Consider the following 12,897-nt stretch of genomic DNA (forward strand, 5'->3'; position numbering starts at 1 on the left):
GAAAACCCTTCGTCGGAGAAGGCGGAGGGACGTCTCTAGTGGTGGACAGCGCCATCGTCTTCGTCGGATGAACAAATCTGGATTTCACCTTGATCGTTTAGGAAAGCTTCGATAGAGATGACAGATTTGAGGGTAATGAGTGCTTGGTGGTCAACTGAGAAGACAGAGATGGCAGATTTGAGGGTAAGAGACGTGCCTCCGGTGGATGTGCAATTTTCCGGTGAATAAAGATTGAGCACATCTGAGAGAAAATGGAAGTGTGGGAAGAAGATGAATAGGTCGATTCTTGGAGAGAGAGAGAGAGAGAGAGAGAGAGAGAGAGAGAGAGGTATTTTATTTTTGTTATATTTTTAATTGTTTTTTAATTACATGTAATAAAACAAAAATGAAAAATTAAACAATAAGGGCAAAATCGTCTTTACAAAAAATTTCAAACCAAATTGGACCAAACTTGCAAGGAAATGAAACTATTGGACCATCTTGCGAGCCAAACCCATTTTGGACCAAAATTGCTAGTTTTGACATACCACAGGGACCATTCTTGCAATTTTGTCTAATAAGTAATCCTTGAAGAAAAAATTAAAAAAATAATAAAACTAATACAATTATACGAAGGCATGATTTCTTTTTCCACTTTCCATTACTCGGGAACATTTATCAGATTCTTTAGAAGAAAAAAAAAAGGACAGTTTTTCATGTTTGAAGTCCTTTGTTAAACGCCAAAATAAATATCAAAAACATGTATACAAGTAATTTTTAAACAAATAAAAAAAAAGCTGAAAAATCTCATTTATATTGTCCTCAGCTCAGATGATATACAACAGCTATTTACGATACCATCAATTCCAATACGTATAAATATCAGATGACCGGAGTATTACTATTATCCGGTCGTCTGATATCAGTAGTCATCTGTATTTGTAGGGCAAGAAATGAAATTTAGTGAAAAACTTGAGGTGAAGCGTAATACTCGCTTTCTTTAAACATGGGCCGTAGATCTTCTTTGCACATAAAATCGGTTGGAAAAGAAACCAAATGTCCCTTCACACCTTCTAATCTATCCATTGGATCAATTCCCTTCACACTTCCATCTTCATATAATTCAATACTCTTTGGGGCTATTCCTAAATCAATCGTAGTATGACCCAATTTTGCCTTTCTCTCACTCACACATTGCCTCAATGATGCTCTGCAAATATAAAATAGCAACCTACTTTAACTTCTTTCTATTATTATTAAAGTGCAATGATGTAATACAAATTAAGAAACGGATATTTACCTGGAATGAATAAGATCGTTTGGAATGCAAGAGAAGACATTTTGGTAGATCGTAGTATTCGTCTGTCCAAAACAAACATAATGATTAGATTGGTACAAAAGACGTAAATGCCCCTAGAAAGATTAGATTAGATTAAAGATCTAATAGGTTATACCTTTGCAGTTGCCATCCATATATCTTTGTAAGTCGAATCAATCACGGGGTCAGCTATTTTATTAATCTGAGAAATGAAAATTTAAATTAAATTAATTAAGCATATATGATTTAAATTTTAAATTTTAAATTATATAAGTTATACCTCTGAAGTATGAAGACCGAGGTGTTCAGACCATAGTGAAAGGCGAAGACTCAAGGCAAATTTTCCAGCCTTCCATGGCTTGCCTCCCATGGAAGATTCAACTACTTCTTTATCTTCAATAAGTACTCCAATCTGAGGAAAAAAGTTTTTTTTTTTTTTTAATATAAATTATAAAGTTGTGAAAGAAGATAAAAAAAAAAAATACCTCGGAATCACGTAATCCGAGCAAACTTCTGTCATTTATGTTAGCGGATCCAACTAAGACTGTGTTATCATCAACTATCATAACCTTGCTATGCACATATACCTACAAAACAATTTTATTTTCATTATAATATAATCTTTTAATGAGGTTTTATGATATTTAGGGATAAGTAAAGTAACTTACTGGACTGGAGGCAACAATACCATCATGAGAAAGTCTACCATGAGCTCTAAGACCATAGAAAGATATGTAGTCATGAACTCTAGGGCCAAGAACATCAGAGAGATTATGTAAAATAGAACTGTTTCCTCTTGATATTGTTCGATACTGCCAATGCATAATGGCTCTTACAGATGCTGCACCCACATCATCAAGCCCACCCTGGAACCCAGGTAAGAGTGGAATGACGATAATAACCCTAAAAAATTGTTTTTCGTTATATGCCTTCAAGATACGCCTGTATAAGGATTCCAACACACGGTTTCGTATTATCTCGTCTCCAGAAAGACCTGAGATGAAGAATTGATTCTGGAAACAAAGTTGTATTTAATAAAATTAGCCAAAATTAACAAAATTCAAAAAAAAACCAAAAGTTATGATGTATACCTCGATGTAGATGAAGTGTTCAGCTTTTTCAATAAGAGAACAGTAAGCTTTGTGAATGCTCTCTTCCACTTGACTTGTTCCAGCTGACCATTGACTCACACTCCTTAAAACCTAAAATTTAGAAATGTACAAATTTAAAAATGTAATCTAACAATATATTTTAATCATAAATAATAAAAAAATTACCTGACAGCGACAAGCAACACAAGGACCAACTTGACCTGTTTCATCAGCAGAAACAACCAAGTTACCACGCTCCTGAGTCTCCCACCATTCTTTATCAGAAGGTTTCATCATGCCACGTGGTGGTGCCACATCAGCAAACAAATCTTTCTCAACATTCAAACTAAAACTAGCTCCCTCATCCACAAAATCTCTCATTGGCATATCTGGAACTGAAGTTTCAGCTTTTGGTTTCATGAAAGAGAAAGAAGTCCTAGAAGGCCTACTACTACTACTGCGTTGACCTTGACCATGATAATTTGTTGACCCATTTGGTAGTCCATTAGAAGCTTCTAGACCATCAGCCTCTTGAGGGATTAGCAACGGGATGTCTTCAGAAGATGCAGAAGAAGACGAATCATCTTGGTTTATTACTTTATGATTTTCTAGAATTGTGGAGTTTTCATCTTCTAAATCTATGTTGTTGCCCATGTAATGTGGGATCACCATGTGCTGCTGTGGCATAAGTAGTGGAATACCTTGCTCATTTGGAGCTTTATTTCTCTGAAAGAATTATTATCCATGTCAGCAAGAAATAGCAATGTAGTTTCATTGTTCTTTTTATAGTTAACAATTATAGCATCTTACTTTCATTGCTATTTCTTTGCATTTAACACAGTCAACATATAATATAAATTAAACAAATCCATACATACCTTTGCATAATTCCATCTCTGAACAAAGTGGCGAGCAACATCACGACATGGTGGGCCCCACAAGGCACAATGGACATCATGCCATGGCATACGAGGATAATTTTTACGATCAAGCTCATCCTTCATTGTATCTTCCCATGAATTTGGTTCAGATTCCCTGTAAATTCCAGATAAAAAATGAGGCTGCTGCTATGATATGGTGAAAAAAACATTAAATTACTATGATTTACCGAGGGTTATAATAGTCTTTTCCAGGCCAAAGCGTAGCAGGGTCATCACCGACTTTGTGGTCATGTGAGTCATAACGACCAAAGCAAAGATCAAGTCCACCAATGAAGCAAATATCATTATCAACAATGACCAGTTTCTCATGGTGGGACCTATTTTATTTGTTACACAAAAAAAGAAAGATTAATTAGAAAATTAACGGAATTGGTCTTAAAGATCATAAGAATCCAGAAACAAAACATAAACAGGAAAACATAAGTACACCTAGATAGGTTGCAACTATACATTTATGGGTAACATGTGTGCGACATTAATTCCAGAAAAAAGAAGGGGTAAAACGGTCATTTACCATAGATATACACCGCTAGAGAAATGGTCTGGAAAACGTAAAACTCTAACATTTTCATGGATAGCAACCAGTTTTTTCTTGCTATAGACACTATTAATTTTCAGGGCAAGTGCAAGCTCTTTGTACATGAGAATGTAAATCTGCAATCAAGGATTTTAGATATATCAACAAAACATGTTAGGTAAAATAGGTAGTTCACATTATTGATGAACTTCATTATAACTTAACAAAAAAATTAAAAATAAAAAACTACCTGAACACCTTGCTTGGCTTTAGCCTCCAGCAAAGCATCAAGGCGAGAGGAGGCATGGGCTTGAAAAGGACGCCGCAAATACAGTTCTGGACACAGCCACCAACCACACATAAATATCTGCATTATTAAACTCATAACAATCTTACCATTCTTTCAAATTAAAAAATTAAAAAAAAAAAAAAAAATCAATATTATAAAGTCATGTAAATAAATAAATAAATAAATAAAAACCTCCGATTTTGCGCCTTCGATTGCTAAAGCAATTGCTTCAAAAGCTGCACGACCATCAACAAACCACTGAGCCTGACTTCCATCATCAGTCAGCCCACGTGGTGGAGCAAATGAACCGAATCTATGAGGGTAACACCAACCCTCAGGTGGCCTTAATCCAGCATCATTAACTGCAGTAACCCAATCCCTTACTTTACCTTTGTTTCTACTTCTTATTGTTATGCTTCTGTTTCCACATGATACCTGTTTTCATCATCATCAACACATTAGTATTCACAAAGGCTTCAAGCATCATCAATCTATGTTATACTTATACTTACCATAAATGAATGTCGTAAAGGATTATGTTCATTGATTTCTTTAGCTAATGAAACTCGACCTTCTCCATTTCCATCTGAAGGGGGAAGAACATCAAACACAATTATGTCCAATGGCTCTGAGTCAAACGGGTCTTTTAGCAGGGCTAAGAATCCAGGCTTTAATACAGCCCATACCTGTATAAAATATTAAAATTTAATACCACTATCAAATACATACATGGATTATAAAAGGTAATATGAAAGAGTGAAATAGTAAAATACCTTTTGCCAATTGTCATTGCAGCAACTAAACCAAAAACAAGTGGAGCATTTTCTTTCATCATCCCTGTTTGAGATTTTTGGTAAATGCTTCACTAATACATATTCTTCTTTTAACTTGGATCCATACTCTGGACAAAATGATAACTTTGAAGCTCCCATAAACTTGCATACCTGTTTTCAACAGAATTTATGTAAGAAAGATGAATATGATTCAAGTTTCCAATATAAAATATAAGATTATAAGTTAAAGTTACCTCTCTGGAATTGACAATGTCCAAGTTTCCAAGAAAATGATTCAGGTATTCCTGCATTGCTGTCTTTGCTCTATCTGACATGGAATGTTGTCTTCCAAGAGCTGGGCGTATCATTGGTAGGGCTGCACTTGAAGGAACATCTCTGAACAAAAAATCACCTGTAAGAACTATAATCATTATAGCCATGAACAAATATCCCCACTCATCCTTCCAGTATTAGGTACTTAGTAATCACCTTTTTCTAACACTTCCCTCATTGTTTGATGTCATTACATTATCATCAGGATCATCATCATCATCATCATGCACAACTGCAGGGTGGTCACCTATTCCTAGGTTTTGAAGCCATTCTTTAACCTTCAAAAGAAAGATTGTCAGTCTTGATAAATCGGTTGTAATCTAAGTGATGGAAATATAAATAAGAATGAATGAAGCTAGGTAAACCTGTTCTTGTTTCTCCTGAATTTCCTCAATAATGGCACGTTTCTTTAATGCAAAGTGTAAATAAAATACATGTGAAGCTTTCTTTACTAACTGCCACTTGAACTGCAGTCCAGGGTATACAAAAACAGAGTGAATCAGTGAAAAGCAAATCGGGTAATGAATCTCATAATAGGCAATTCTTCATTCAACTATGAATTCTTGTTCGATTGTTCAACTAGTCTTTAAAATCTCACTATAGGCAAATCTTCATTTAATTGTGCAATGTGATTGAAACTTGCAAATTGCAATCGCAATTTTCAAATTTCAATCACAAAAACTAAATAGAATGATATACAAAAAGCAATAGATTACATAAGAAACGTGATCAAGAAGACTTGATAACAGTTTCTTATTTAACTTGTTTATTAAGCAAAGTGATGCAAGTCAATCTTCTTCGATCTTCCTTTGTATTGTTTGTCCAACAAAGTGTTTGATCATACATGAAATTGATAGAGGGCTCCTTGTTGAATATTATGCGTAACTACATGACTATATCAAACCTAACAACAATTACAGCAGTATATACATATTCGTAATTAACTGTTCAACAAGTTTATATCAATTCGCCTCGCAATTTAAAATTACCTAGCGAACATATATACTCCATGAATTCTGATCAATCGCCAGTTTAATTAAACCACACACATGATAATTCAGAAACAGTCTGCGATTTAAAGAAAAATACCTGTTTGTACTGGAAGTCAATAGTGTAAGAAAGAAGCATGGGACTGATATCACCGGCGTCTGGACGAGAGACATGTACAATTGTGGCCTTGGGCAACTCATCGAAAATTCGAGTTCCCTCAGGCGGATTTTGATGAAACGAGAAAAACGATGACAACCTCGACGGCTCCGATTGCATTTGGACGTAATGGGATCCACTCCCTCCGCCGGGCATCAACTGCTCTGATTCCATTCTTTCACTCAATTCCGATCAAAATCTATAGAAAAATAATCAATTAAATTTCTGTACCCGTATAGATTTGTGCATATATCTATATATACCTACGTGTATCAACTGTCGTCTTAGATCGAAAAAGCAGACGAAATTGATGTATTCAATTTTTTTGGAAGAGAGAGAGAAAGGTAGATTTAGTAGGTGATGTACCAAATCTGCTAACTCCATTTTCGGAATTCGGGTGTATCATGTATGCGGCAAATAGTCGGGTCGGGTCGGGTCGGGTCGTGCTTGGCTTTGTGCTCCACGGTTTTTTTCCCTTTTTTTAAAACTTAAGTTTGATTCGTTTATAATGTGAAAAACAATGTGAGAATTATGTTTTTTTTATTAAGAAAGTGATAAAGATTTATTGCAGTATATTAATTATTTCAAGAAGTAAAAAAACGATCAACATATGATTTTGACAATCAACAAAACCCATTTTAAATCTCATTTAATCAAAATTTATTTTTGACTCCTTACAAATTTGAGTAAATCTATCCACATTACCACATGTACTCTTAAATCTTAATATAAAAAAAGAAAAAAAAAATCTTATCGATAATGATAATTCATGATAATTGATAGCTACGAATCCAATAAGTCTTATTCTTCTCGCAGGAAAAACCTAAATTCAAAAACAAAATAAATAATCTTTTTGTCTCTCGATATGTACATGGAAATCATGAAAAAAAAAGAAGTAATATATATAATTATATACTATAAGGTAGGGAAGGGAAGTAAAAAGTGTTGGGAGCAATTTTATGAAAATAGGGTCCATGTACATAAAATCAAGAGTAGGGCCCGATTCCAACAAGAGTCCTAATTGATTTTGTGAACTTCAGCCATTGCGATTCCTAATTTCCTACACGCAGCCAACAGCTGGGATATGTCAATCACGTGCCCCGACTATAGTTTGACCATTAACGACATCATCTAGGCTCTAGCCGTCGAACCATTGACCTTTTTCATAATAGTAACTCAATTTTCTCCTTTAATGCAATCTTCGGGTAGGTCAATGGATGGATTAAAACGATTGTTAACTAGGTGGGAGTCATTTCTTTCCAACTCATTCAACTTCATATCAGTTTTTCTCTTTTATTTTTCTTCATCTTTTTCAACCCACAACACATGGAAACCTATCTTTTTCAACTCACTCAACCTATTCAATTAAAAAAAATACAAAATCATCAAGGTAAAATCTTAATTAGCAATTGAGTTACCGCCGGTACCACTCCCTCTTCAGCGGATTGTTTAATTGGTTTCGCTAACCCACTTCATATCTCTATCTACTTTCTCTTTCTCATTTTCTCTTGTACCATGTGTTTTAAGATTTGTATCTTAGTTGTTTTGTATTTTTTTTTAATTGGGTGGGTTGAAAAAGATATGATTTTCGTGTGTTGTTGGTTGAGAAATATTTAAAAAAAAAAGAGAGACAAAAACTAATATGACAGTGGTTCCCCTCCTCCCTTAGAAATATATTAGATTAGTGAGTAAAATTATGGGTTTTCGTCTCTAACTTTTATTTTACATTCGAACCATCCTGATAATATGTTTATGTTGTGGATTTGGTCCATGATATACCTAAACATACTAAATTGCCCTTATTAATTCTTTTCTATAGTTAATTTATTGTTTTTTACTATTTATAAAATAAAAAAGTAATATGTTTATGCCCCACCCCTCACTTTATCTCCTAACCTTCAACTAGATCATCTTCATCATGTCTTTACAGCCACCACATTCTCCAATGGAAAGCCCTTCATCAGAACCATCAGTCACTGTTGTTTTCTCCGACAAACCCATAATTCTAGTAAAACCCTAGAATCCAAGCCTTAGGTCATCCACAATCGATCCACCTCTTGTCCCCTAACCCCCACTTGCATCTAGTTTCATCTCCTTGTGTTCCATCTATTCCATTCTTCACCGTCTCCATTTTTTTGTTTTTGGTTTCAAAAGCAGATTGAGTGGTCGTTGGAAGAGTGTTAACACGCTGTCGCGCACGTATTAAACAAATAAATTTATCACTGCTGGTTGCACTAAAAATATAGCACAGGTAAGCAGGGTCGAATCCTCAGGGACACAGCCTAAAAGACAATGTCTTTTTGCATCAGGCACATCTAGTCAAGAAACATAATATAAAAGGGGGGTTTTGATTAAAACTAATAACTAGAAATGCAGTGATAATAAAGTAAACGAAAATCAATAATAAAAATGGTTTCAGCTCTACTGTGACTTTCTTAATCATGCAACTGATCCAGATCTGATTATTTGAGATGCGTTCTATTTAAGCTGGTACTGAGAAAAACTAACAAGCTCTAGTAATTTCTCTTTTACCTTATTTAGTTAACCAAAACAAGCTCTTCAATTAACCCTAACTTTTTAATATCTAATCAAACAAGCTCTTAATTAAATCAGAAAAGTTGCATTAAGTTCTTTGTAAAATTCTCAGCAATACCCAATACTTCTCACAAGCTCGGAAGCGTAAAGATATGATTTTTACAGTTTATAATAAAGTCAAATCCCAAACACGGAACCAATTTATTACTTGTTACTTATTACCAATTAATTAGAACAATTACGGATTCTATTAACTGATTAACTGGAATGATAAAACCCTAGCTAGGTGATCAGACTAACAAGAATTCAAATCAAACATTCATTAAGCTCAAAACTGAAGAATCTAGATAGAAACACAAATCAAAAACCAGATCTAATGATCAATCACATGAAAAGTACTTGTCTTTGCAAAACTGAAAACTAGGGTTTAGCCAGACATGGCGAAAATCTGATCTAAAACAATAAAAAGAAACATTAAACTACTAAATCTTACTAAACTAAACGTAGGAGATGATCCACAGTCTTCAGATCTTCAGAAATCGTTGAAATCGGAGAAGAAACACCTCCAAAATCGTATTATCGTCGTCTGGAACCTCTGGAATCGCCAACTTAGGTTACAGGAATGCTATCAGAGTCTATTTATGTTGGATTAGTGTCTAAGTCCATAACTATTTTGGTATGTACTTGATCCGATGGTGCATGGTCCTTTTGGGTTGCCTTCACCAAAGCAACTTGATAGGATGAATTATGGAGAGAAAGGATTAATTATGATTTATTAATATATTATGAGAATAATATATTAAAGGAGAAATCATATTGTTTAATTAATATTATTCAAGAATTAATTGATAATTAATTTTGTGGCTAAAAGAGATTAATTAAACTTAAGGGGCTGGAACTGTAATTATAAGATAATTGCATTTGGGCTATGGATCACCTTGGAATAATAGGTTGGACGAATTCTATGGGGAAACCCATTAAAAATCGTCCAAGGGTTATATTAAAAGGGTCAATGGGCTGCTTAGGGCTTAAGCAGTCAGATTAGGGTTTCCTAGTTTAAAACCCTAATAGCCTACATGTATATATAGCACCCTTAAGCCCCAAAAACGTGGCTAAGAGTTCCTCTAGGGTTTTGGACGTTTTTGGGCAGCCTCCACTCTTCTCATTCTTCATCCTTTTTCTCTTGGTGTTTGTGAGCCATTAAAGGAGTGACATTTGTGACTTTAAGCTTTCTAAAGCCATTACAAGGAGGATTTGAGATTGTTATTGCTACATAACAATCAAGGTATGATCTAAACCCTAATTCATATGTTAATATTGATTATCACATGCTAGATCTAGGGTTTATAGTCTTGGATGAATGCATGTACAATAGAGAAACCTAGATCCAAGTATTAGGGTTTGCATGAGCACATAGGATGTTCTTATGGCTTAAACCCATCAATTTATACGTCCAGCAGCAAAAACGGCGCACCTGCGATCGCATGTACACAACCTGCGATCGCAGGTTTTGAAATAAACACGTCTGGTGCCTTTTTAATGAAGTAGGATGCTATTTTGACACTTTTTGGCCAACCTGCGATCGCATGTACACAACCTGCGATCGCAGGTATTGAGTTTTCACTCCCGGATGAATTTTGGGCACAAAAGAACCTCGAAGGCAACCTGCGACCAAACCTGCGATCGCAAGGAGACAACCTGCGATCGCATGTTGTGCCTATGACGTACGAAATTTTGTCTACTTTTCAGATCATTTTGAGTCGCATCAATCGGAGTTACGGTTCTCGAGATATGGTCAAAATACTGACAGGGGGTCAAAGCTGTCAGCAACATCCTTTAACTTTCGATTGCATATTCTATTTTTGTGTGATCAATTCAATCGAATGTTTCTTGACCAAAGCATCTTCCAAACATTCCTCATAATCCTTCATAAGTCCCAAGCTCCATTTTAAGCTCCAAACGCGCATCCAACTGCTCCCAAAGCACTGCTCCACTCGAACTATCTGAAATTGACATAAAAACATGAGCAGTACGGGAATTCTAACGAAAGACATGAGCTGAACATTGTTTAAACAAATGACATGCAAATGTACAAAATATTATCCTAAATGCTAATGAAAACTACCATATAAGATGCATAAAACGGCATCTAACAAATCTCCCCAAGCTTAAACCTTACTTATCCTCAAGTAAGAAGAAGATAAAACATTATAAACAAATGGACATATGTAGATGACATAAAAAGGAACTTAGAATAAAAACTAAAACAAGATTAAGGAAACTAAAAATTTAAACTTTATCAAAACACCTCACTCTTTTTTTTTTTTTGTTCACATGATTAGATTTCATAACGAGGAAGCTCCAATGAAATCACTACCTAGATAACAGTCTCAATACTTTATATTAATGATTCGTATTTCATATTTAATAAGTCAAACCAAGCTTGAGCAAATAATTTTTTACGCCGAATTAAATTTGTGAAAACAGTGTATTTTTTTAAAAAATAATTTCACGAAAATTCGTTTATAAAAACTTAGCTTGACCAACCCCTCCTTTTTTTCTGAACTCGTCCAGTAAACGCGGTAAACTCCATTATGGACAGAAAATCCAAGCTTACCTCTATGATTCCACTATCGAGGGATCAATCTCATTATACCACACATCTTCTTTGTCTCGATAAACTCTTCATATTTAACTTGCTTGCTTCTTGATTTCGGCTTGAACTTGACTTGGATTTGACTTTGAATTGCAGATTTCTTCAAGTTTCTTGATGTACTATTTCTAACATATATATATTGATCAGGCACGGATTTTATTTTGAGGCCCACTATATCTTCAATACTTCAATAATGATAATAAATTGTGGGTATAAAAAGAGTTCCCTCCCAACCTCAAAAGGCGCAGAAACTATAGCGTTCAGTACTTCAAGGAATGATAAGGGTTATCCAATCTAGGTTCTTTTTAAGGCATCTAAGGAAATTATTTTCAAAACATTGTTCATTTTTCCATCCCACACTTCCATTGTAAAAATTATCCGACTCTTATGTTGGTTCATATTGAAAACATTTAAAGCACTTGAAAATATATTTCTTAAAATTGATTGTAATGAGACCGTTATTTTCGGTAACTATCACACTTCATCTTAACAGAGCTATCGAATGTAAAAAGATATCCTCATCTCATGTAAATCTTTGTTTTTTTTAAGATTTTAAAGATTTTTTATATGTAGAAAATAAAAAAATAACTAGAAATAAAAATATTTTTGGTTTTTTTGTTCTCTTATTTATGAATGCTATAAAAATAAAATATTTTTTGGACTTTTTTTTTGAATTTTTTATATGCAAATGCAATGCAGAAAATAAATTGCAAAAATTTTTTTTGAAAATTTTAACTAAAAAAAACTGAAAAATTAAAATTTTAAACAAAAATGCAAAATTTTACACTAACCCCCTCCCCAAGCTTAAAATGATGCATTGTCCTCAATGCTTAGAGAGGAATGAACAGCTCAATAAAGAATATAAAAGCAAAAAATATACAGCTAGGAATGAATGTACCTGATAGATTGCAGAAATTCTGATTTTGACGATGAATGTTGAAGAAAAATCTGAATTTCAGCGACTTTGAAGATCCTCTGATTTCCCCAAGCTTGCTTGAAACTGCGACCATCTCTTTATTGAAAGCATAAAAACTAAAAACTACTCATCGGGTTGTCTCCCGGAAATCCGCCCTTTTTTTTAAAGTCGTTGGCTTGACTTTGCCCAACCAAATTAACTAACTGGTGTGGTTGGGACTTCTCTGAAGCTCAACTCTTTTCCTTGTGACTCTAGATCCCTTCAAATATGGCAATATGGGTGGATCGGGAACTTGTTCAGCAAACGGGAAAGACCCCAAATAGTTATCAGATAAGTCTTTTAGTTGATTAGACTTCTTTCTCTTTCTAATCTTCTTTTTCTTCCCAAAAATCTTCTCTTCAGA

General features: G+C 34.4%; 1 protein-coding gene across 1 annotated transcript; it reads right to left on the bottom strand.

The window, feature by feature from the left end:
- Positions 1-612: 612 nt before the first annotated feature.
- Positions 613-6,758, bottom strand: LOC145119491 (phospholipase D zeta 1-like). Its single transcript, XM_079055155.1, has 20 exons — positions 6,655-6,758; positions 6,331-6,586; positions 5,607-5,708; positions 5,398-5,519; positions 5,163-5,304; positions 4,909-5,079; positions 4,648-4,821; positions 4,328-4,570; positions 4,097-4,213; positions 3,844-3,983; positions 3,497-3,646; positions 3,267-3,423; positions 2,575-3,114; positions 2,389-2,499; positions 1,966-2,310; positions 1,783-1,884; positions 1,578-1,709; positions 1,434-1,499; positions 1,280-1,341; positions 613-1,189 (listed from the first exon to the last, which is right to left on the bottom strand). Exons 2-20 carry the CDS (start codon positions 6,559-6,561, stop codon positions 940-942), a joined length of 3,357 nt encoding a protein of 1,118 aa, XP_078911281.1. The 5' UTR covers positions 6,562-6,586; positions 6,655-6,758; the 3' UTR covers positions 613-939.
- Between the last annotated feature and the right edge of the window lie 6,139 nt (positions 6,759-12,897).

This window comes from Lactuca virosa, chromosome 6 (assembly GCF_052849685.1).
Source record: "Lactuca virosa cultivar CGN04683 chromosome 6, Lactuca_virosa_CGN04683_v6, whole genome shotgun sequence".
Taxonomy (NCBI): domain Eukaryota; kingdom Viridiplantae; phylum Streptophyta; class Magnoliopsida; order Asterales; family Asteraceae; genus Lactuca; species Lactuca virosa.